At 45.5% G+C, this 22,049-nt stretch overlaps 1 protein-coding gene across 1 annotated transcript; it reads right to left on the reverse strand.

Moving 5' to 3' along the window:
* Positions 1–651: 651 nt before the first annotated feature.
* Positions 652–12,738, reverse strand: LOC311119122 (adenylate cyclase type 9-like; the record flags this gene model as incomplete). Its single annotated transcript, XM_084193868.1, has 8 exons — positions 652–4,605; positions 5,741–5,770; positions 6,956–7,104; positions 8,212–8,371; positions 8,567–8,775; positions 10,733–10,835; positions 12,008–12,288; positions 12,538–12,738. 8 exons carry the CDS (start codon positions 12,736–12,738, stop codon positions 3,171–3,173), a joined length of 2,568 nt encoding a protein of 855 aa, XP_084049994.1. The 3' UTR covers positions 652–3,170.
* Positions 12,739–22,049: the final 9,311 nt, after the last annotated feature.

Below are 22,049 nucleotides of genomic sequence, written 5' to 3' on the forward strand. Positions count from 1 at the left end.
TATGTGATATTTCAAAATTGTATTTTTAATAAATGTGGAAAAACCTGTTTTTGCTTTGTCATTATGGGGTATTGTCTGTAGATTGATGAAAAAACAACAACATTTAATCCATTTTAGAATAAGGCTATAACGTAACAAAATGTGGCGAAAGTCAATGGGTCTGAATACTTTCCGAATGCACTGTATATTTTTTTAATTATACTACTTGGGCTCAAGTAAAATATACTTTTAGAGGCTTTATCCATGTCATGAAAGCTAACAAACAAACCCTAAGGTTGGTTAGAAATGGCAAGAGAGGCAAAGAAAGAAATCAGTGATCAATGGCGGGAGTGTATGGGTGAGAAGTGGTGGCGAAAAGTGTAAGTATGTCCACACATAAACACACCCACATGCAGGCACAAAGACACACACACAGAGCAAAGTGGTGAAAATCTCAGACTCAAACAAGCAAAGTCAAAGTCATTCCCTCCCATTCCTCCCTTCCTCCATTTTTACCAGGGAGCACAGAGTTCGAGACAGTTTAGTTTTTACTTATATTCCCTTTTTTATTTTTCAGTAATGGTGCAGGTGTGTTGTAGTAAAGGGGTGGCGTGCCCATATCCCTCCTCCCTGTTCTGTCTAGTTCCCTTTTTTTGTTTTGTTTTTTTGTCCCTTAGATACCAGTCTTGGTTACTGTGCCCAACTTCATCCAAACAAGATGTCTAGCAAAAGGCACTGACATATTAGGAGTACATATTGGTGGTAGGTAAACAAAAAAATAAGTCCCAAAGTTTAAACAGACGCAGAATTTTGGTAAGGGTACTTTGGCATTATATGACCAACATATTGCAATTAATTACGATTTAATACGATTTCTAGATCTTTTTGTGGGCACTCACATTGAAGTTATAGGCCATCTGCCTTGATTCGTATCATATGGTTATATTTCATCTGATAGCCCACTTAAAGACCCTTAAACTAGCTCTCATTGGTTCTCCCTGTAGTTCAGAGTAGAGGTATCCCCAAAGATTACTAATCAGATTACTCTATCCAAGTCCTAGCATCGACCATTAGGAATTAAAACACAAAACTGACCCTAGATCAGCACTAAGGGGCTTGGATAGAGGCTTCGGAAAAAAGTGTGCGCGCGTGCACACACACACACACAGATTTTCATACTACACTCTGGCTGAAATGTAAGACACAAAAGTGACAGGGCTACAGATGAATCCCCTACAGACGCTTTCTTTCAGAAGTAAAAGCTTGAGCAGAGGGGAAAAGAGGGGAAAAGGCAAGGTGAGAGAAAAGGGAAAAGCGAGGGAGCACAGAAGAGACCTTGGGCACACCACCCTTCACATAGAATTCACAGAGAATCAGTCAGAGAGAGAAAGAAAGAGAGAGAGAGCGAGAGAGAGAAAGAAAGAGAAAAAACAAGTGAGCAAGATGCTGATTTTCTCAAAACAGGAGTTGCAGTCGGAACTGCACAAGGCGATTCATAATTTCATAAAACATACAATCATCATCATCATCATCATCCTTGCTATCATCATCAATACAAACTCAGCAAGAAAAAAGAATTTAAAAATTACAGTTTTTTTAGGCACTACAAAAAATCTACTTGAAAATGAAGACGTTGAAAAATATAGGTTGCATTGCACCCAAATAATAACTTGATGAAAGTGGCACATTTTAAGTACATTAATACAGTAGAGCCTCCCTCATGCAGAGGCTGTAATTGGATAAAAGATTAAATGTCCCACCCCTCAAACCAGCATGTCACACAAAGCTAAAGGCAGCCGTGATTAGCCATTGGTTGAATCTGGTGTCGGTCAAACTAATTTGTTTCTGTGGCAACTAACACAATGGATAGAATGTCATACAAACTTGAGTTTGCACTTCAATACACATTAATACATGTTATAACACGTTAATAAACTGTTTGTAATGAATTCTGTTACTTTTGGCGAATGTCATACTTTTAACACATATTATGCCTAAAGTTTTTAAGTGCTTTCCCATTTTGATTATAACTAAATAGTCCCTTTAATTTCCTACACTATTATTCCCTTAAACGATTTTTAGATTTGTGCTTTTTCAGTATACTTGTTAGAGTATAATTGTTGTTACTTGAGAGAATGCTATAACGTATTTGTTCAGTTTTCTTACTGTCAAGACTGCTTGCTATAGGCTACCATACCAATTTGTCATTTCCATTTAGGAGTGGTCTAGGAGAAGTTGTGTGAGACCCATTGAGGAGACCTGTGGTATCGACAGTTATGTTCCACAGACCACTTAAAGAAGCTGTACGGAAGTTTATTTTAAAAATGTGCTTCCTGAAAAGTTGGACATAAAAAAGTGTCAGTGTGAAGATATAGCCCTATGTTGGCTTTCCCTTTAGTATTGGGTCTATGTAGCACATCACAAACACTGTAAGCCATCGTCTCAAAGCAGAAACACCAATAACACTGCTTTTTGTCATTCCCTTATTCTACCCATAACTCCCTGCTTCTTACCCATGATCCTCCACTGTCTGGCAAGTAATTTATTACCCTTCACGGTCAGGTGAATAGGCTGAATATGGCACAAACGATAACGATATAATAACAAAAGAAATTGCATTGAAGAAAACAACTTGTAGTAAAATAACTACAGCCTCATAGGTAGACTAGCTTTTAAATATAAAAAATAAGCCATGCTAAAGATTGTTCCAACCTTTTTTGTGTTTTTGTTCGATATTCATTTCTTGTTCGTTAACGGTTCTAGTCCTGAAGGCACTTCTTTACATATCAACCAAAGCATAAGAAAAATAAAACCTCAACATCAAGAAGCGAAAACCCTTTCTCTCCTCCTCCTTCCCCCTCCCTCCATTATATTGTGCCGCACTGTGCTCAACACAGCCCTTCCCCCTTCCTATAGAAAAGTGATGAGTCATCATAATTTGACTACAAGTCAATGTCCAACAGTCACTCAGTCTGCAGTCACATTTCATCATGTGAAAACATGTGTTTGGGTTCAGAAAGGTGATTGATGGATAAGTTAGGGAAAAAACCTCCTTCCATCCCTACAAACCTGTATCTGTAGCTACTTCTGTCTTCAGCTCAGCTCAGAGAAAGGAGTGCTGATCGAGGATCAGTTTGGACTTTTAGATCATAATGAATTATATGGATAATCCTAGATCAGCACTTGACGGATCAAAGGCGTGACATGAAATCCTCCTTATTGAGCTTTGTCAGCTCGTTCGCCTCCTCTTCCTCCTCCTCCTCTTCTTCCTCAGGCTGTGCCAAGGTACAGGGTACTAGCTCCGGGTCTAGGTCCAGGGTAAGGAGGTGAGGGAGGTGATGGTCCGTGCCCATAGCAGGGGGGTGGCCAGCCCCAGTTTGGGGGATTCCTGGTGGGGTTGGAGGAGCGTCCCTGTACCCCTCTGCCCGATCTGCCCTCACCCCGCAGGGCTTGGCCGGGCCTGGCTCTGGCCCTAGTCCTGGAGGAGCTCCAGAAGGTCCTATGAAAGAGGCTTGGGGGGTGAATGTGGAGGAAGAGGAGGAGGGAGGAGTGCAAGAAGAGGATAAGGGATGAGGAGCTGGCACCTTGGCACCTGCATCAGACTCTGTCGTATTAACGGCGTCTCCTTCCCCCACGGGTCCAACGGCTGCCTGTGATTGGACAGGTTTCACCAGGGGCAAAACAGCAACTAATTGGTGTGGCTGTAGCAAAGGCTCAGCCAATAGCTGCCCACCACTCTCAGCGCTCCTGGGATACAGGAAGGTCCTCATTTGACCTTTGCCCTTGACGTTGACGGTACCGCGGTAGTCGAACTCTAACCCCATCCCGCTGAGCACCGAGTGGCTCTCCTCACTCACCTGTACCCGACACTCCACCCCTGTAGAGTCCATGCGACTCGCAATATTCACTGTGTCTCCCCAGATGTCGTAGAGCAACTTGGTAGTGCCTATCACCCCCGCCGTCAGGGGACCGTGGTTGAACCCGATACGGAGCTTAAACCCGAAGCCTAGCATGTTTTTATTGAAGTCGTCCAAAACACCCATCATCTCGAGGGCAAAGTCAAACAGCGCCCTCAGGTGGTTAGAGTTGGGGTGGGAGTCGTCAATGCACTGCTGAGCGTTCAGTCCGGACGCCGCCATGTACGTGGCGCCGATCGTCTTGATCTTCTCCACGTTGGCAAAGTCCGGTTTCCTTAGCAACTCGTCGAAGTCGCCGATGAGCTCATTGAGCACTCGGTAACACTCCTTCCCGCCTTCGTAACTTTCCTCGTAGAATTCTGAAAAATTCACAATACTCGCAAAGATGACCCCAGCGTTGTCGTGATTTTTGGAGTACGACTGGGTCACCTTGAGCTGCTCGGCGACGTGGATTGGGATGATGTTGCCTAGCAACCAGTCGGCCTGGTCCCGCATGTTCTGGATCTTGACGCGGTGCTTGTCGGCCTCTATGTTGCCGTGGTAATGGAGACGGTAGCTGACCTCGAACTCGTGGTTCAGGAACCAGACCAATAGAAGGAGGAGGAAGTAGGTGAGGATCGCTTCTGGGACCAGTAGGTCTAGGAGTCTCACGGGGACCATAGGGTCTGCTTGTGGTTCTGGAGTGGACCATGTCTCGTTAGTGAGGTTACTGAAAAAGAGAAAGAGACAATTAGAAGAGGTCAGGGGTAGATGAGGGCAGACAGAGAGATAAAGGAGTGGTGCGGTGGCTAGACAGAAAGAGAGAGATAGAAAGAAAGAGAGTTAAGAAAGGAGGGTGTAGAGAGAGATGGATAGACAGAGAGAGGAAGTGAGAGAGAGAGAGCGAGAGCGAGAGCGAGAGCGAGAGCGATAAGAAGGGAGGGTGCAGAGAGAGAGAGGTAGACAGACAGGGAGGGAGCCAGCCAGCCAGCCAGACAGACATGAGACATACATGAGACAGACATGAGACATACATGAGACAGACATGAGACATACATGAGACAGACGGACAGACAGACAGACGGAGAGACAGACAGACAGGGGAGGGGGTTGATATTGATACGCAGCAGTTGCATTACCATGAACCACACCCATTCATAGTGCCTACCGAACCACGCTACACATGCCAAACACTTCCACGACTTAAAGGACTTGGCTATAGGCTCAAAGATACACATCAGAGCATCAACTCAACTCATTCTCCTTCTTGTTAAAAAAGGCCAACATGGTCCTTCATGCTGTATGTAGTGTTCTATACCCTCTACCTCCAGCTTCTCTCTCACAGTTGAGCTCGTATAAATAGGACCAGCTAGCCAGTCTGACTCACAGGCTGCGTCCCAAATGGCACCCTATTCCCTATGGGCCCTGGTCAAAAGTAGTGCACTAAGTAGGGAATAGGGTGCCATTTGAGACGCAAACATAGCCACTGCTGCTGACATTTAGCTGCTATGATTACACTTCACAGTTTGAGAGAGAGGAGGAGAGAGGGAGAGAGAGGGAGAGAGAGAGGAGGAGAGAGGGAGAGAGAGAGGGAGAGAGAGGGAGAGAGAGGGAGAGAGAGGGAGAGAGAGAGAGCGAGAGAGCGAGAGAGAGGAGGAGAGAGGGAGAGAGAGAGGGAGAGAGAGGGAGAGAGAGAGGGAGGGAGAGAGAGGGAGAGAGAGAGGGAGAGAGAGGGAGAGAGAGGGAGCGAGAGAGGGAGAGAGAGAGCGATAGAAAGACGGTCCCTCTTCTCTCCTTTCACCTTCCGTCACCCCCCCAAATGTCACTCATCCATCAACATTCTGCGTTTCCACGGCAACACTCACCCCATCGCTGGAGAACTGTCATTACTGGAGCTGCAAGACAGAGTGACTGCCGTCAGTTACACACACACACACACACACACACACACACACACAAACACACACACCCAGGCACTCAAGGCTGACTGATTCATATCAACCTCTCAGAATGACTCCTGTGAGTTAAACACAAGCGTGATAACACACTCCAACACACTTACTATTTTGCACTATGGCCTATTTATTGCCTTACCTCCATAATTTACTACATTCGCACACACTGTATATATATATTTTCTGTTTTATTTTTGACTTTATGTTTTGTTTACCCCATATGTAACTCTGTGTTGTTGTTTTTATCGCACTGCTTTGCTTTATCTTGGCCAGGTCGCAGTTGTAAATGAGAACTTGTTCTCAACTGGCTTACCTGGTTAAATAAAGGTGAAATAAAATTTAAAAAATAAAACTCACACACACAACTACGCTGACAAACAGATGAATATCAACATCTCCCAAGAGCCACTGGGAGAGATAGGTGTATTGTGTATTATTGTGCATATTGTGTATGATATAAAATGGTGCTACCTTGACATTCATAATTTTTAAGTGTTAACATTATAACATAAGTTATAACATCTTAATAATGTTATAAAGTTTCTAACGTTTTACCCCGCTACCATCTAGAAGGCAGAGACAGTACAGGTGCATCAAAGCTGGGACTGAGAGACTGAAAAACAGCTTCTATCTCCAGGCCATAAGACTGTTAAATAGTCACCAATACCCGGCCTCCGCCCAGTACCCTGGTCTGAACTTTACTCACTGTTACTAGCCGGCTACCACCCGGTACTCAACCCTGCACCTTAGAGACTGCTGCCCTATGTACATAGTCATTAAACACTTGAATAATGTTTACATCCTGTTTTAACCACTTCATATGTATATACTGTATTCTAGTTGCTCATCCTATATAACTACTGCTGTACACACCTTTTCTATTCATATATTGTTCATAATGTCTATACACACCATCATATACATATATATGAATATTCCGGAATGCTCGTTCTAATATTTCTATATTCCTTAATTCCTTTCTTTTATTTTTTGGGATTTGCATGTATTGTTTTGTATTGTCAGATATTACTGCACTGTTAGAGCTAGGAACATAAGCATTTCCCTACATTGGATTTGATTAAAGTTATGAATGGGTCCTAAATACGTATAGGCTGCAGTACTCACCCTGTCCTGTTGAGGGGGCTGTAGAGAAGCACTAGCAGAGACCCACCAACAGCCGTGGCCAGGGCAGATCTCATCCAGAAACTCAGCTGGCAGAAGTTACAGTACTGGATTATGGCTATGGTCACTGCACAGCACAGGAACATGGTTACCTAGAGGGAGGACACACAACATTTGTTTGTGTAAACTAAAATTCCAATGTTCCTCAATGCTTCTCTATGAGAAGAAATTAGAATTGGAATTTCAGGTTATTTCCCAAATTGAAATGGAACTTGACCCTGGTACACGAGTACTCACACAAAATATGGTAACATAAACATACTTCCCCACCGAATACCCTCAAGACACTCACACCTGTGAGCACATACCTTATGAACACCACTGGCATGTGTGAACACACACCCACACACACACATCAATAATTGAATCCCCTGGACAGTTGTTAGTACAGACTTAATGCCTTCAGCAGCCGCCTAATGATGACAACTTTACACGTCTCTCTTCCATCCCTCCATCTCTCCATCCATGCTTCTGTCCCTCCCTTCCATCCCTCTCTCACACACATCTTCTCTTACTCTGCCATGTTATCAATCGCTCTCTTCCATGCTATTGTGTGTGTGTGTGTGTGTGTGTGTGTGTGTGTGACTGCATGCATATGTGTGTGTGTATATGTGTGTATATGTGTGTGTGTGTGTGTGGGGGGAGGGGGGGGGGCATCCTTGCAAAACAAGTTATCAAAACACACCAGCTTGACTTGTAAGCAGTCAAGACTTGGCACCCTATTCCCTATATAGTACACTACCTTTTGACCAGAGCCCTATGGCAGCAGCTTTGGACTCGGAATAAGGCTAGAGAAAACAATGTGCAGTGTGTAGCTTGCCTCTGCCCAAACTAGGACCTCTATCTCTTCCACATAAAGGATTTGAAAGAAGGAGAATGTCAATAATCTGTGTGCCAAGGTCCACAAGTATAGCCCCTCTCCATTTTCCATTGACTGTTTCTCTCTCTGAAACACTGGCACTTTCTAGTGTGCCCTACAGCTGTAGACCAAGTGTAACTCAATGCTCTTGACACTTAGTCACACACACTTTTCCCCTTTACACTTGAGAACACCTATTACTGTAAATAAGTGTTGTTAGCAGTAATGCATTTGCCATTCGTCATCTCGACCAGCGTTCACCCACCTTTTGACCATCCCTGACTAGAAGCCCATGTCTACCAGTATGCCCTCCTTCTTTACCCTCTCTATCCCTCCTTACCTGGATGGGCAGGTGGAGGCTGCAGGCCAGGTGTGAGAACACGGACACGGCAGGAAGTGAGACCAGCACGGCCCCGATCACATGACGGGGGAGCCAGCCTGACACCACCCTCAGCAAGGTGTGGGTACAGCTCAACACGTTGTCCAGGTAGAACGTCATCCTGCAGGGGGCCGAGGGAGAGGAGGTGAGGAAAGAAGGGACAAGTAAATAGCAAAAAAGGACAACATTGTGATACACTCCCTCCCTTTCTAATTTCTCATTCCTCCATATAGCAACAGGGAGACCAACGCCAGCAGACACTTTTCACTTCACCCACCCTCTCTCTCTCCCACTATCTCCCCCCTCCATCCCTCACCGTATGGACAGCACCAGGGAGACCAGCTCTAACAGACCAGCAGCGGTAGCCAATCCCAGGACGGTTGCTGGGGGCGTCTCCATGGTGACCATGGGAACCAGGAAGCAGGCCAAGGTGAGGGCGAGGAACACAGAGCAGGATAGGAGAACATCCAGGAAGGAGCTGAAGATAGGGCTGGCAAAGGTCTGCACTGGGGCCTGGGTCTCCACCTGGAGGGGAGAGAGTAGTCAGAGACATAGAGAGAAGGTCTGCACCGGGGCCTGGGTCTCCACCTGGAGGGGAGAGAGTAGTCAGAGACATAGAGAGAAGGTCTGCACCGGGGCCTGGGTCTCCACCTGGAGGGGAGAGAGTAGTCAGAGACATAGAGAGAAGGTCTGCACCGGGGCCTGGGTCTCCACCTGGAGGGGAGAGAGTAGTCAGAGACATAGACAGAAGGTCTGCACCGGGGCCTGGGTCTCCACCTGGAGGGGAGAGAGTAGTCAGAGACATAGAGAGAAGGTCTGCACCGGGGCCTGGGTCTCCACCTGGAGGGGAGAGAGTAGTCAGAGACATAGAGAGAAGGTCTGCACCGGGGCCTGGATCTCCACCTGGAGGGGCGAGAGTAGTCAGAGACATAGAGAGAAGGTCTGCACCGGGGCCTGGGTCTCCACCTGGAGGGGAGAGAGTAGTCAGAGACATAGAGAGAAGGTCTGCACCGGGGCCTGGGTCTCCACCTGGAGGGGAGAGAGTAGTCAGAGACATAGACAGAAGGTCTGCACCGGGGCCTGGGTCTCCACCTGGAGGGGAGAGAGTAGTCAGAGACATAGAGAGAAGGTCTGCACCGGGGCCTGGGTCTCCACCTGGAGGGGAGAGAGTAGTCAGAGACATAGAGAGAAGGTCTGCACCGGGGCCTGGGTCTCCACCTGGAGGGGAGAGAGTAGTCAGAGACATAGAGAGAAGGTCTGCACCGGGGCCTGGGTCTCCACCTGGAGGGGAGAGAGTAGTCAGAGACATAGAGAGAAGGTCTGCACCGGGGCCTGGGTCTCCACCTGGAGGGGAGAGAGTAGTCAGAGACATAGAGAGAAGGTCTGCACCGGGGCCTGGGTCTCCACCTGGAGGGGAGAGAGTAGTCAGAGACATAGAGAGAAGGTCTGCACCGGGGCCTGGGTCTCCACCTGGAGGGGAGAGAGTAGTCAGAGACATAGACAGAAGGAGATGAGAGAACAGAGAGGGAGAAAGAGGGACAGAGGGAGGGGGAGGAGAAGGAGGGAGGGGAAAGGGGGATAGAGAGAGTAGTCAGAGACATAGAGAGAAGGAGTGGAGAAAGAAGGGGGAGAGGTGGTTAGACAGTTGGGATGAGAGGAGAACAACAGAGGGACAGAGACAGGAGGGAGGAGATAAAGATGCAGATTACTACTACTAATAATTGTGGTCAAACTGTTAGAATTGGGCTGCAATATGTTATACACACCAGCAGGGGGCTTTGTATGAACATGTGGTCAATACGGCTTTACATTTACATTACATTTTAGTCATTTAGCAGACACTCTTATCCAGAGCGACTTACAGTTAGTGAATACACATATATATATATATATTTTATACTGGCCCCCCGTGGGAATCGAACCCACAACCCTGGCGTTGCAAACGCCATGCTCTATCAACTGAGCTACATCCCTGCCGGCCATTCCCTCCCCTACCCTGGACGAATTGTGCGCCGCCCATGAGTCTCCCGGTCGCGGCCGGCTGCGACAGAGCCTGGATTCGAACCAGGATCTCTAGTGGCACAGTTAGCACTGCAAAGCAGTGCCTTAGACCACTGCGCCACTCAGGAGCTTTGACTGACACGGATTGAGTGTGTGTGTGTCTGTGTCTGTGTGTGTCTGTGTGTGTGTGTGTGTGTGTGTGTCTGTGTGTGTGTGTATGTGGGTGTGTGCGTGTGTGCGTGATTGCGTGTGTGCGGGTGTGCGTGTGTGCGCGCGTGCACGCGTGTGTGTGTCTCTCTGTGTGTGTCTGTGTGTGTGTGTGTGTGTGTGTGTGTGTGTCTCTGTGTGTGTGTGTGTCTCTGTGTGTGTCTCTGTGTGTGTGTGTGTGTGTGTGTCTCTGTGTGTGTGTGTGTGTGTGTGTGTGTGTGTGTGTGTGCGCGTGTGTGTGCACGTGTGTGTGTGTGTGTGTGTGTGTGTGTACCTCCTCCTGGTAGCTGATACGGTAGGCTGTCTCCAGAGGTCTCTCCAGGAAGTTGAGGCTCAGCTTGTTGATGGGAGGCTTGAAGAAGTAGTCCTTCATCAGACTTGAAAGACAGGAGAATAGATTGAGAAAAAGACAGGTGGAGGGTTCTAGGGTGGAATCCTAACTTCATCATGACTTGAATCATCCATTGACATCTATGCATTATTTACATGATCATCGAGGTTAAGTGCATGCATCTCAAGTTAGGATTCCTCCCTTAGTGACTGACTTCAAATATATACGCTGTCAACAATAATCACCATAGCACTGTTGGTAATCCAAAGCCCTAACAGACCAGCAGACTGTTCTCTCTGCTTCCGCATGGCAAGTGGTGCCGGTGCATCAAGTCTGACACCAACAGGCTCCTGAACAGTTTCTATCCCCAAGCCATAAGACTGCTAAATAGCTAACAAAATGGCTACAGGCACTATCTATGTCTATCTAAGTTGACCCTTTATTTATTTTTAATAGTGTCTCTATGCACACTCACAGGACTCTACACACTCACACACACTGACACTCCAACACACACATAACATTCACACACATCTATACTGACTCTACACACACACACACATACACACACACACACACTCACATACAATCATCATATATGCTGCTGCTACTCTGTTTATCATATATCCTGATGCCTAGTCACCTTACATACATATCTACCTCTATCGATCCAGTATCCCTGCACAGTATACATATGGTACTGGAACTGACCCTGTATACAGCTTCTTACTGTCTCATGATCTTCTTATTTAGTATTTATATTTTTCATATGTTTCCGTTCTACATTATGTTCTTTTTTTAGTCCTACATTGATACTGATTATTGCATTATTGGGTTTAGAGTTTGCAAGAAAGGCATTTCACTGTACTTGTGCATGTGACATTAACACTTTAAACCTAAGGAAGGCTAAACCCTGATCTGCCAAGACATGCCCAGTTCTGCTCCTAAATCAAATCAAATATTATTGGTCACATACACATATTTAGCAGATGTTATTGCGGGTGTAGTGAAATGCTTGTGTTCCTAGCTCCAGCAGTGCAGTAGTATCTAACAGCAGTGCAGTAGTATCCAACAACTAGTCATATCAACTAGTCCAGGGTCAGCTTTAGACTGTCAATCATTCTACTAAAGCCACTGGTTCAGGGTTATTTAGAAGAACTGACCTCAAAACAGTTCATAAGTAAAGCCAAAAGCCACCAGACTCCCTCCAGTCCTCACCTGTCCTCCTTGATGACATCAACAAAATGGACATCACTCTTCTCCCTGAAGTTCTTGGAGCGTAGCGGGATGAGGGCGGAGTGGTCCATGCCCATGCCCCCCGGTCCCGCCCCTCCTGGACCCCCCATACCCAGGCTGGTACCCGTCCCTGTGCCCGTACTGGTCTTCTTTTCTTTCTCCTGAAGCATGTCGCACAGAGAGCTCTGGCTGGCCCTCACTGAGTCCTCCAGTGGAGGACTGAGAATGCCATTCAGAGCCCTGGGGCTGCAGCCTGGTGTAAACTACAGAAGAAGAAGGAGAGAGAGGGATGTGTGTTAGACAAGTGTGTGTGTGTGGTGCAGGTGTGTGTTATTAGTAGGTGTGTAGTAAGCTACGTTGGCGCAGGAGTGTGTTGTCAGTGTGTGTGTGTGTGTGTGTGTGTGTGTGTGTGTGTGTGTGTGTGTGTGTGTGTGTGTGTGTGTGTGTGTGTGTGTGTGTGTGTGTGTGTATGTGCATGCGTCCATGCGTGCCTGCATATGCGTGTGATCTACCTTGGCGCTGTTAGTCTTATGTTCGTCCTGGCATCCATTGAGTCCGGCCCCCTCCTCTGTCTGCTCCCCATTCACAGTGCAGGGCACACAGAGGGCAGCAGCCCCCCCAGGCATGAGGGCAGAGGTGTGGGGGCAAGGGCACGGGGTCCGGATGTCCAGAGAATGCTCCAACTTCCTCCCTGAGATCAGGTAGGTCTTCATCCCTGCAGAGCGGAAAAAGGTGTCATACACAAGAACACACACACATATACTTAATAATACACAGACAACCACCATAAAACACACATGCTCCCACACACAATCAACCCAGCAGTTGCACTGTGCAGTCAGACAGTCAGTCAAACAGTTAGACAGTCAGTCAGTGATTCAAACCTGCCGACAGACAGACAGGCAGACAGACAGACAGACAGACAGGCAGTAATATAAGCTGTGGTTGATTGTTTGTACAACACCAGAGTTTGTAGTGGTGGAGTTAAAGGGCAATTCCACCACTTTTCAACCTCATTTTCAGTATCGCCAGCACAATACCAGTGTCTATGTGAAAACGGCGCATTTCCAAGTTTTGTAGAAAAAACATATAAAGGAAAAAAGTTATATCCGATGACATCATCATAAGAAAATAAATGTCACAGAGAAGCATTTTCTAGGACCTTTCTTCTTCTCTTTTTAACCACAGATCATAGAAACGTGCCGTTTTCACTTTATGTAGACACTGGTATGGTGCTGGAGATGATGAATATGAGGTTCAAAAGTGGCGGAATTGCCCTTTAAAGGAAAGATTCACCCATTTTGAATGTTTTTGTGCATCTCTGAGTGATGTTTTATCGATTCCAGGGGTCATTTCATGTTTTCGTGTGTATCTGAGCTATTGCCGCTGAAGCAGGCAGAAATACAGCTGGCATGATAAGTTTTGTATCATATGAATCTTTCCTTTAACAATGCTGTGGGGCCAACAAGGAAATACACAAACACTGGATAACTAGAAGTGGCCAACGGCCAGCCGGTATCAGCCTGTTCAAACACGCTAAAGCTAGTTGGGCTAGATAAAGGTATCATAGTTCAAATACAGCTAATGCTAGCAAGGCTAGCTCTCATAATTTAAACATGGCTAATGCTAGGCTAGTTCAAAAATACACTGCTCATAAAAATAAAGGGAACACTTAAACAACACAATGTAACTCCAAGTCAATCACACTTCTGTGAAATCAAACTGTCCACTTAGGAAGCAACACTGATTGACAATACATTTCACATGCTGTTGTGCAAATGAAATAGACAACAGGTGGAAATTGTAGGCAATTAGCAAGACACCCCCAATAAAGGACTGGTTTTGCAGGTGGTGACCACATACCACTTCTCAGTTCCTATGCTTCCTGGCTGATGTTTTGGTCACTTTTGAATGCTGGCGGTGCTTTCACTCTAGTGGTAGCATGAGACGGAGTCTACAACCCACACAAGTGGCTCAGGTAGTGCAGCTCATCCAGGATGGCATATCAATGCGAGCTGTGGCAAGAAGGTTTGCTGTGTCTGTCAGCGTAGTGTCCAGAGCATGGAGGCGCTACCAGGAGACAGGCCAGTACATCAGGAGACGTGGAGGAGGCCGTAGGAGGGCAACAACCCAGCAGCAGGACTGCTACCTCCGCCTTTGTGCAAGGAGGAGCAGGAGGAGCACTACCAGAGCCCTGCAAAATGACCTCCAGCAGGCCACAAATGTGCATGTGTCTGCTCAAACGGTCAGAAACAGACTCCATGAGGGTGGTATGAGGGCCCGACGTCCACAGGTGGGGGTTGTGCTTACAGCCCAACACCGTGCAGGACGTTTGGCATTTGCCAGAGAACACCAAGATTGGCAAATTCGCCACTGGCGCGCTGTGCTCTTCACAGATGAAAGCAGGTTCACACTGAGCACATGTGACAGACGTGACAGAGTCTGGAGACGCCGTGGAGAACGTTCTGCTGCCTGCAACATCCTCCAGCATGACCGGTTTGGCAGTGGGTCAGTCATGGTGTGGGGTGGCATTTCTTTGGGGGGCCGCACAGCCCTCCATGTGCTCGCCAGAGGTAGCCTGACTGCCATTAGGTACCGAGATGAGATCCTCAGACCCCTTGTGAGACCATATGCTGGTGCGGTTGGCCCTGGGTTCCTCCTAATGCAAGACAATGCTAGACCTCATGTGGCTGGAGTGTGTCAGCAGTTCCTGCAAGAGGAAGGCATTGATGCTATGGACTGGCCCGCCCGTTCCCCAGACCTGAATCCAATTGAGCACATCTGGGACATCATGTCTCGCTCCATCCACCAACGCCACGTTGCACCACAGACTGTCCAGGAGTTGGCGGATGCTTTAGTCCAGGTCTGGGAGGAGATCCCTCTGGAGACCATCTGCCACCTCATCAGGAGCATGCCCAGGCGTTGTAGGGAGGTCATACAGGCACGTGGAGGCCACACACACTACTGAGCCTCATTTTGACTTGTTTTAAGGACATTACATCAAAGTTGGATCAGCCTGTAGTGTGGTTTTACACTTTAATTTTGAGGGTGACTCCAAATCCAGACCTCCATGGGTTGATACATTTGATTTCCATTGATCATTTTTGTGTGATTTTGTTGTCAGCACATTCAACTATGTAAAGAAAAAAGTATTTAATAAGATTATTTCATTCATTCAGATCTAGGATGTGTTATTTTAGTGTTCCCTTTATTTTTTTGAGCAGTGTACCTTATACTAACTAGGCTAGCAAGGGCTCTCATAGTTCAAACACAATTCTAGAATAGGTTAGCTAACTGGTCTCACAGCTCAAAATGGAATGCTAGTCGAGCTAGATAGATGCTAGGCTAGATCAGCTAGTGCTCTCATTGTTCAACATTACTGATGCTAGCTAGGCTAGCTCTCATAATCAAATCACAGCGGAAGCTCAGGTGATTGTAAGCAAATAGGGAAACTGTAAAACAATTTCTAACAAATAATATTTCCCTGTTCTCTGTTCCTGCCCTAATGCAAAAGTTCTCTGAATGTGTTTCAGATAAACACACACACACATAAAATATGTATCTAGCAACGTGTGATGTGTCAGCCTTTGTTGTGAGTGTATTTGATCTGTATATTAGTAAGCTCATGTATAAGTGTGTGTGTGTGCATTTGAGTTTGTGTGTGTGTACGTCAGTCTGTATGTATGTGTGTGTGTGTGTGTGTATTTGTGTGTGTATGTTTGCACTAGCTCTTTACTGAGTAAGTCACATACTCATATTGTGCTTCTGTGTTTCTCTCATGTGTCTTTTAGAATCACCAAGGCTGAGGGCACATTCATCTCTTCTGTCTTTCAGTCTCTCTCTCTCCTCCCTCCATCACTCACTTTCCTCCATCACTATCTATCTCTTCCCCGTTCTTTCTTTACTCTATCTTTCTCTCTCTCTCTCCTTCCCTCCTTTTTTTCTCCATCTTTTCACTCTACCACTTCTCTTCCATTGGCAGACACACCACCATAAGCAGAAGTGCTCTCATCTCATTTCCCGGTCTCTCTACTCTCTCTCTCTACCTCTCCCTCTCTCTCTCTCCTTCTGATCAGTTCATGAGAACCTAAAACCACCAGACTCTCTCCTCCCTCTGTCTCTTCTGTTGCCAGATCATTCAGTGTCACTGGTGTCACTGTGAACAACAGACCTAATATAATAATCTATTCTATTCTAGCCTGTCTGGGACTCCCAGGATGTCCCTGGGTGTGTGTGTGCTTGTCTGTGTGTCTCCGAATTGTGGTCCCTTGGCTGGATTTAATAGGAGCCTACCGTGCCATGACCTACTGTCTGTCTGCTTCACCTACTGTCTCTGTATGGGTGTGTCTGTCTCTGTATGTGTGTGTGTGTGTGTGTGTGTGTGTGTGTGTGTGTGTGTGTGTGTGTGTGTGTGTGTTTGTGTTTGTGTGTGTGTGTGTGTGTGCGGCTGTGGGCCAGTGAACAGGGACAGGGGGAAGGACACTACAGTGTGAGAAACAGCAGGAGGAAATGAATGGAGAGTTGTTTAACAGTGGGCAACACAGCACGCACACACACACATACACACACACACACACACACACATACACACACACACACACACACACACTCTTACACTGGTCTTGTTACCAACTGTCTATGTTTACTGAGGCAGGACATGGGAGTCAGAGATGAGTGGATTTTATCAAAACAATGTACTGCAAGGTAAGCGAGTGTGTGTGCAAGAGAGAGAGAGAGAGAGAGAGAGAGAGAGAGAGAGAGAGAGAGAGAGAGAGAGAGAGAGAGAGAGAGAGAGAGACAGAGAGACAGAGAGAGAGAGAGAGAGAGAGAGAGTGTGTGTGTACTCGTTGAGTTCCATCTAGGCTTCCATTTCTTTTGACGTTTTTCTTACTTTCTAAGATTCCGATTAAAACACTTCTGTTACCATATACACTAAATATACACAAACATTTTATAGTAATGTTAGGTTCTGACAAATAAAAAATCAAAATTCACGGACTACTACAGAAAGCTCAAACCAAGTTTATTCACCCAAAGGGTCAGACAGCTGAACAGCCAAAAACACGTTCCCACCAGCACAAATATATATACTTCAATTTTGGTGAACTGCTCCTTCCCTCTAAACATTACATATTTATTGCTAGGCAGGAAGTGAAGTGATGTGGGTAATATACTGTTCCTTCTCTCTTAATGTGACCTGACCTGAACTCGGCCCCCATTCCTCACAAATCCACAGCTCTCCACCCTTATCAGTGACTGCAACCATGTGACTACCTTTCCTTTCCTCAATAAATTCCAAGCCCCTGGCTCCTATCCAACCTTAATTGACCCCACCATATACATTCCTCCTACAGATAACCATTAACTTCTGGTGTGGAGACCAGACTGTGGCCCTTCTCATTTCCATAGGATATTCCATGACTAACAATATTTCAAGTTTAGAAGTCAGAACCCATCAGTAAGCAACCCTGTATGTATCTTCACATGTAGTCTCATGTAGCCTCATCACCAAACGTACACTGAACAAAAATATAAACACAACATGTGAAGTGTTGGTCCCATGTTTCATGAGCTGAAATAAAAGATCCCAGAAATCTTCCATACGCACAAAAATACTATTTCTCTCACATTCTGTGCACACATTTGTTTACATCCCTGTTAGTGAGCATTTCTCCTTTGCCAAGATGATACATCCACCTGACAGGTGTGGCATATCAAGAAGCTGATTAAACAGCATGATCATTACACAGGTGACCTTGTGCTAAGGACAATAAAAGGCCGCTCTAAAATGTGCAGTTTTGTCACACAACACAATGCCACAGATGCAGTGGTGACCTGTCATTCAAGGCAGGTGGGGCAGAGTTAATAAAGCTGCATACAAACATGGTCTCTTTTTTGCTTTCTTGAGTAAGGCAGCTCCAAAATGCAGGTGTTTCAGCCTAGCTCAGTGCTTTCTGTAGTGGTGGGGCAGCCAGCGGAAAATACGGAGCGTAGGGGTTGTTAATGTTCTCTAGTTGTGCCGTGATTGGCTCAGTGTTCTGTCACTCATGGGGACACTACGCCACTGAAAACTCTATGGGTAGAGCTCCAAAATTCAAGCCCCTTGGGTGCTGCCATAGTATTACATTAGAAGTGCCCATCCAAGAAGGCTCAAGGTCATTGGCCACAGATAAAATTACGTCAAATCACGTTATATCTACAGTAGCTTTGATTGGACTGATCATGTCAACATCTTACTTTCAAAATCTTAGCTAGCAATCTAGCAGTCATCATCATGAATCAAGTTGACAATATACTAGCAAATCCTTTTCAATCCTTGTCAGATGAAGAGAAATGATGAAGAGAAATTATAGATAAAACATATCGGTGCTCATCGGCCATTGGACATAAACATTACACAACAAGTTGGAAATCGCAAATTCAACAATGAGTGGTTTGGAAGGAATCAGTGGCTAACTGCAAGCGTTGCAAAGCAATCACTAGCCTGCTATTCAGTGGAGTGGATGTGTGGTCCAAGTCTGGGTTTAAGGGTCTCTTTTCCAAGTTTAAAAGGATAAACATTCAACATTGGCCATGCTCAAAACAACTGGAAACTCGGAACTGGGAAATCTCAGACTTCAGTGAATTCAACACAACTGGGAACTCTGAAAAAGATATGTTTTGAATGGTCAACCAACTCTGAATTGCAAGTCTGGAACTCTGCCCTCTTTCTAGATCTCCGACCTGAAGATCACTGACGTCATCATGATTCGACCTTGTTTTTTCAGAGTTCCCAGTTGTCTTGAAAGCACCATAAATCCAGACAATGCCAGACTTTGATGACAAAGTTTGATGACAAAATTTGCCCACAAAGGATCTCTGCGCCACCTTCCTGTTCAAGTGACCACAGCACAACAAGGTGAGTCCAAAAATGTATTGTATGCTGCTGCATAAATGATGTAATATGCCAGGGAGATATGTATACTGTAGCTAAGAAGGTAATACTAAGTGTATGTTGTGTAGTAAGCTGTTAGTATCCCATGTGCCTCACCCTAATAATGTTCTGACTTGGTGGTGCACATGTAGCCTATAACCTGTTTTAGAGAAATGTCATCATCAAATATTGTAGGAGCTTTCATTGTCTGCTTATCTGCCCCCTTTATTTATCGTACGGTTCTGACTTGGTGTACAGGGAGAATACTGTAAGAATGGCCCAGGTTCTGAACAAATAGTTATATTGACTATGTCCGTCCTAGCTCGCTCATTAATGTCTGTGGTAGAGAAACCGAAGTGGCGGATCAGACAGTGAGGAGACAGACAGGATGTTCTGGCGCTCACCTCTCTTAGAGGCTTTTATTGACAATATTAATATGCCATTTAGCAGACGCTTTTATCCAAAGCGACTTACAGTCATGCGTGCATACATTTTTGTGTATGGGTGGTCCCGGGGATCGAACCCACTACCTTGGCGTTACAAGCGCCGTGCTCTACCAGCTGAGCTACAGAGGACCACAGGTGCAGGACTAATTGGCCAATAAACTTTGTATAGAAAATAACAAACAGGACATTGACAAAGACTTTAATAAATCAAAGATATTCTCAGTATACTATTCAGGCAACAACTCTTTGCCTATAATAAAACTCAGGTATGACTACTCTAGCCAACCTGTTACATACCCAGCCTGCTCTCCCTCAGGCAAAGACCAACTGAGCACCTAAGTACTCTTTCCAGGATGATAGCCCCAAATTTCCCATGGACATATAACATCATAAAGAACAGCTTTACATAAACACACACTTCAATAACTTGTTTCATAACTTCTTATTTATTTAAGTCACACAATACACATCCATGAAATAATTCACCCCCGGGATAATTCATTACTTTGGTTATTCCCGTCAACTAATAAATGTTCCTTGATGACTCGTAGACTAATTTGCGTCATGCATAATGCACACCGGCACTTCAACAAGGAAACAGCGCAGCATTTGAGACAAACCCACGAGGTAGGTTAAATGATATGATTATACTCTACCAACACTTTGATCGTTATTCTAATAATATATTTCACATTGCTAGAGCATGTATGTTTAAATGGACAGCTTTATACATGGTGGAAACATGGTTAACAAATTACATTGTTTTAGTAACTGACTTGCACAACAAACACTCGACTTTGGCACCTTATGTCAAAGTATTATTGGCAAACGGAATGCGCTACTCAATCAAACATTCTCTTTTGTTTCAGGATTCTTGGCTATACCTTGAAGAGATACGATAAAGAGTCTTTCTCCAACCAATAATTTGGTTCAGTGTCATTGACTATAAGTCATGGCTCCATGACAATGTCTTAATCGAAATGACGGATTGCCTCTTATCCGCTCGTCGTCCCCTTATGCCATAGTTTGTACATCTCAATTGTCAGTAGAAACCACATTTGTTTAAGCAAGTCAGCCATATCAGCTATGTTTTTAAAAAAAGTAAATGAGACTGAATGAACTGCTTCGCTGCCAGACAAGGCTCTGCTGATAGCCAGGTGTAGCAGTGGTAAGGTGTTGGGACTGCTGTTGGGACTCTTTATGTAGCTCCTAAAAGTTTGTGGGCACCGTTTGTCACTGTTATAGTGCAATTAATGTATTGTTTAGTGTTATGTTGTTTTGTTTTGTTTTGTATTGTGTAGTGGCTTTGCTGGCATGCATCAAAAACATTTTTAATTTTTTGCCCCACCAAGATTTACATGCTAAAATCGCCACTGCACAGATGTCTCAAGTTTTGAGGGAGCGTGCAATTGGCATGCTGACTGCAGGAAGGTCCACCAGAGCTGTTGCCAGATAATTAAATGTTCATTTCTCTACCATAAGCCGCCTCCAATGTTGTTTTATTGAATTTGGCAGTACGTCCAATCCCCCTCACAACCACAGACCATGTGTAACCACGCCAGCCCAGGACATCCACATCCGGCTTCTTCACCTGCAGGATCGTCTGAGACCAGCCACCCAGACAGCTGATGAAACTGTGGGTTTGCACAACTGAAGAATTTATGTACAAACTGTCAGAAACTGTCTCATGGAAGTTCATCTGCGTGCTCGTCGTCCTCACCAGGGTCTTGACCTGACTGCAGTTCGCCGTTGTAACGGACTTGAGTGGGCAAATGCTCACCTTTGATGGCCACTGGCACACTGGAGAAGTATGCTCTTCACAGATTAATCTTGGTTTCAACTGTATAGGGCGGATGGCAGACAGTGTGTATGGCGTCGTGTGGGCGAGTGGTTTGCTGATGTCAACTTTGTGAACAGAGTGCCCCATGGTGGCAGTGGGGTTATGGTATGGGCAGGCATAATGAACACAATTGCATTTTATCGATGGCAGTTTGAATGGAGAGATACCATGATGAGATCCCTAGGCCCATTGCCGTGCTATTCATCCGCCGTCATCACCTCATGTTTCAGCATGATAATGCACGGCCCCATGTCACAAGGATCTGTACATAATTCATGGCTGCTGAAAATTTCCCATTTCTTCCATAGCATGCATACCCATTGAGCATGTTTGGGATGCTCTAGATCAACGTGTACGACAGCGTGTTCCAGTTCCCGCCAATATCCAGCAACTTCGCAGAGCCATTGAAGAGGAGTGGGACAACAATCAAGTTTGCCACAATCAACAGTCTGATCAACTCTATGCAAAGTAGATGTGTCGCGCTGCATGAGGCAAATGGTGGTCACACCAGATACTGACTGATTTTCTGATCCACGCCCCTACATTTTTTTTTAGGTATCTGTGACCAACAGATGCATATCTGTATTCCCAATCATGTGGAATCCATAGATTAGGGCCTAATGAATTTATTTTAATTGACTGATTTCCTTATATGAACTGTAACTCAGTAAAATGTTAGAAATTGTTGCATGTTGCATTTATATTTTTGTTCAGTGTAAGTCTTAATGCAATAGGCTGTTTTCAGCTACCAGATCTCACAATCTCACGTCAGAATTAGACATTCATCCATGTTTCTCGAACGTCAAATTTCGAACTTGTTCCAAA

Source organism: Coregonus lavaretus (genome assembly GCF_964263955.1).
Source record: "Coregonus lavaretus genome assembly, contig: HAP1_SCAFFOLD_408, whole genome shotgun sequence".
Classification (NCBI taxonomy): domain Eukaryota; kingdom Metazoa; phylum Chordata; class Actinopteri; order Salmoniformes; family Salmonidae; genus Coregonus; species Coregonus lavaretus.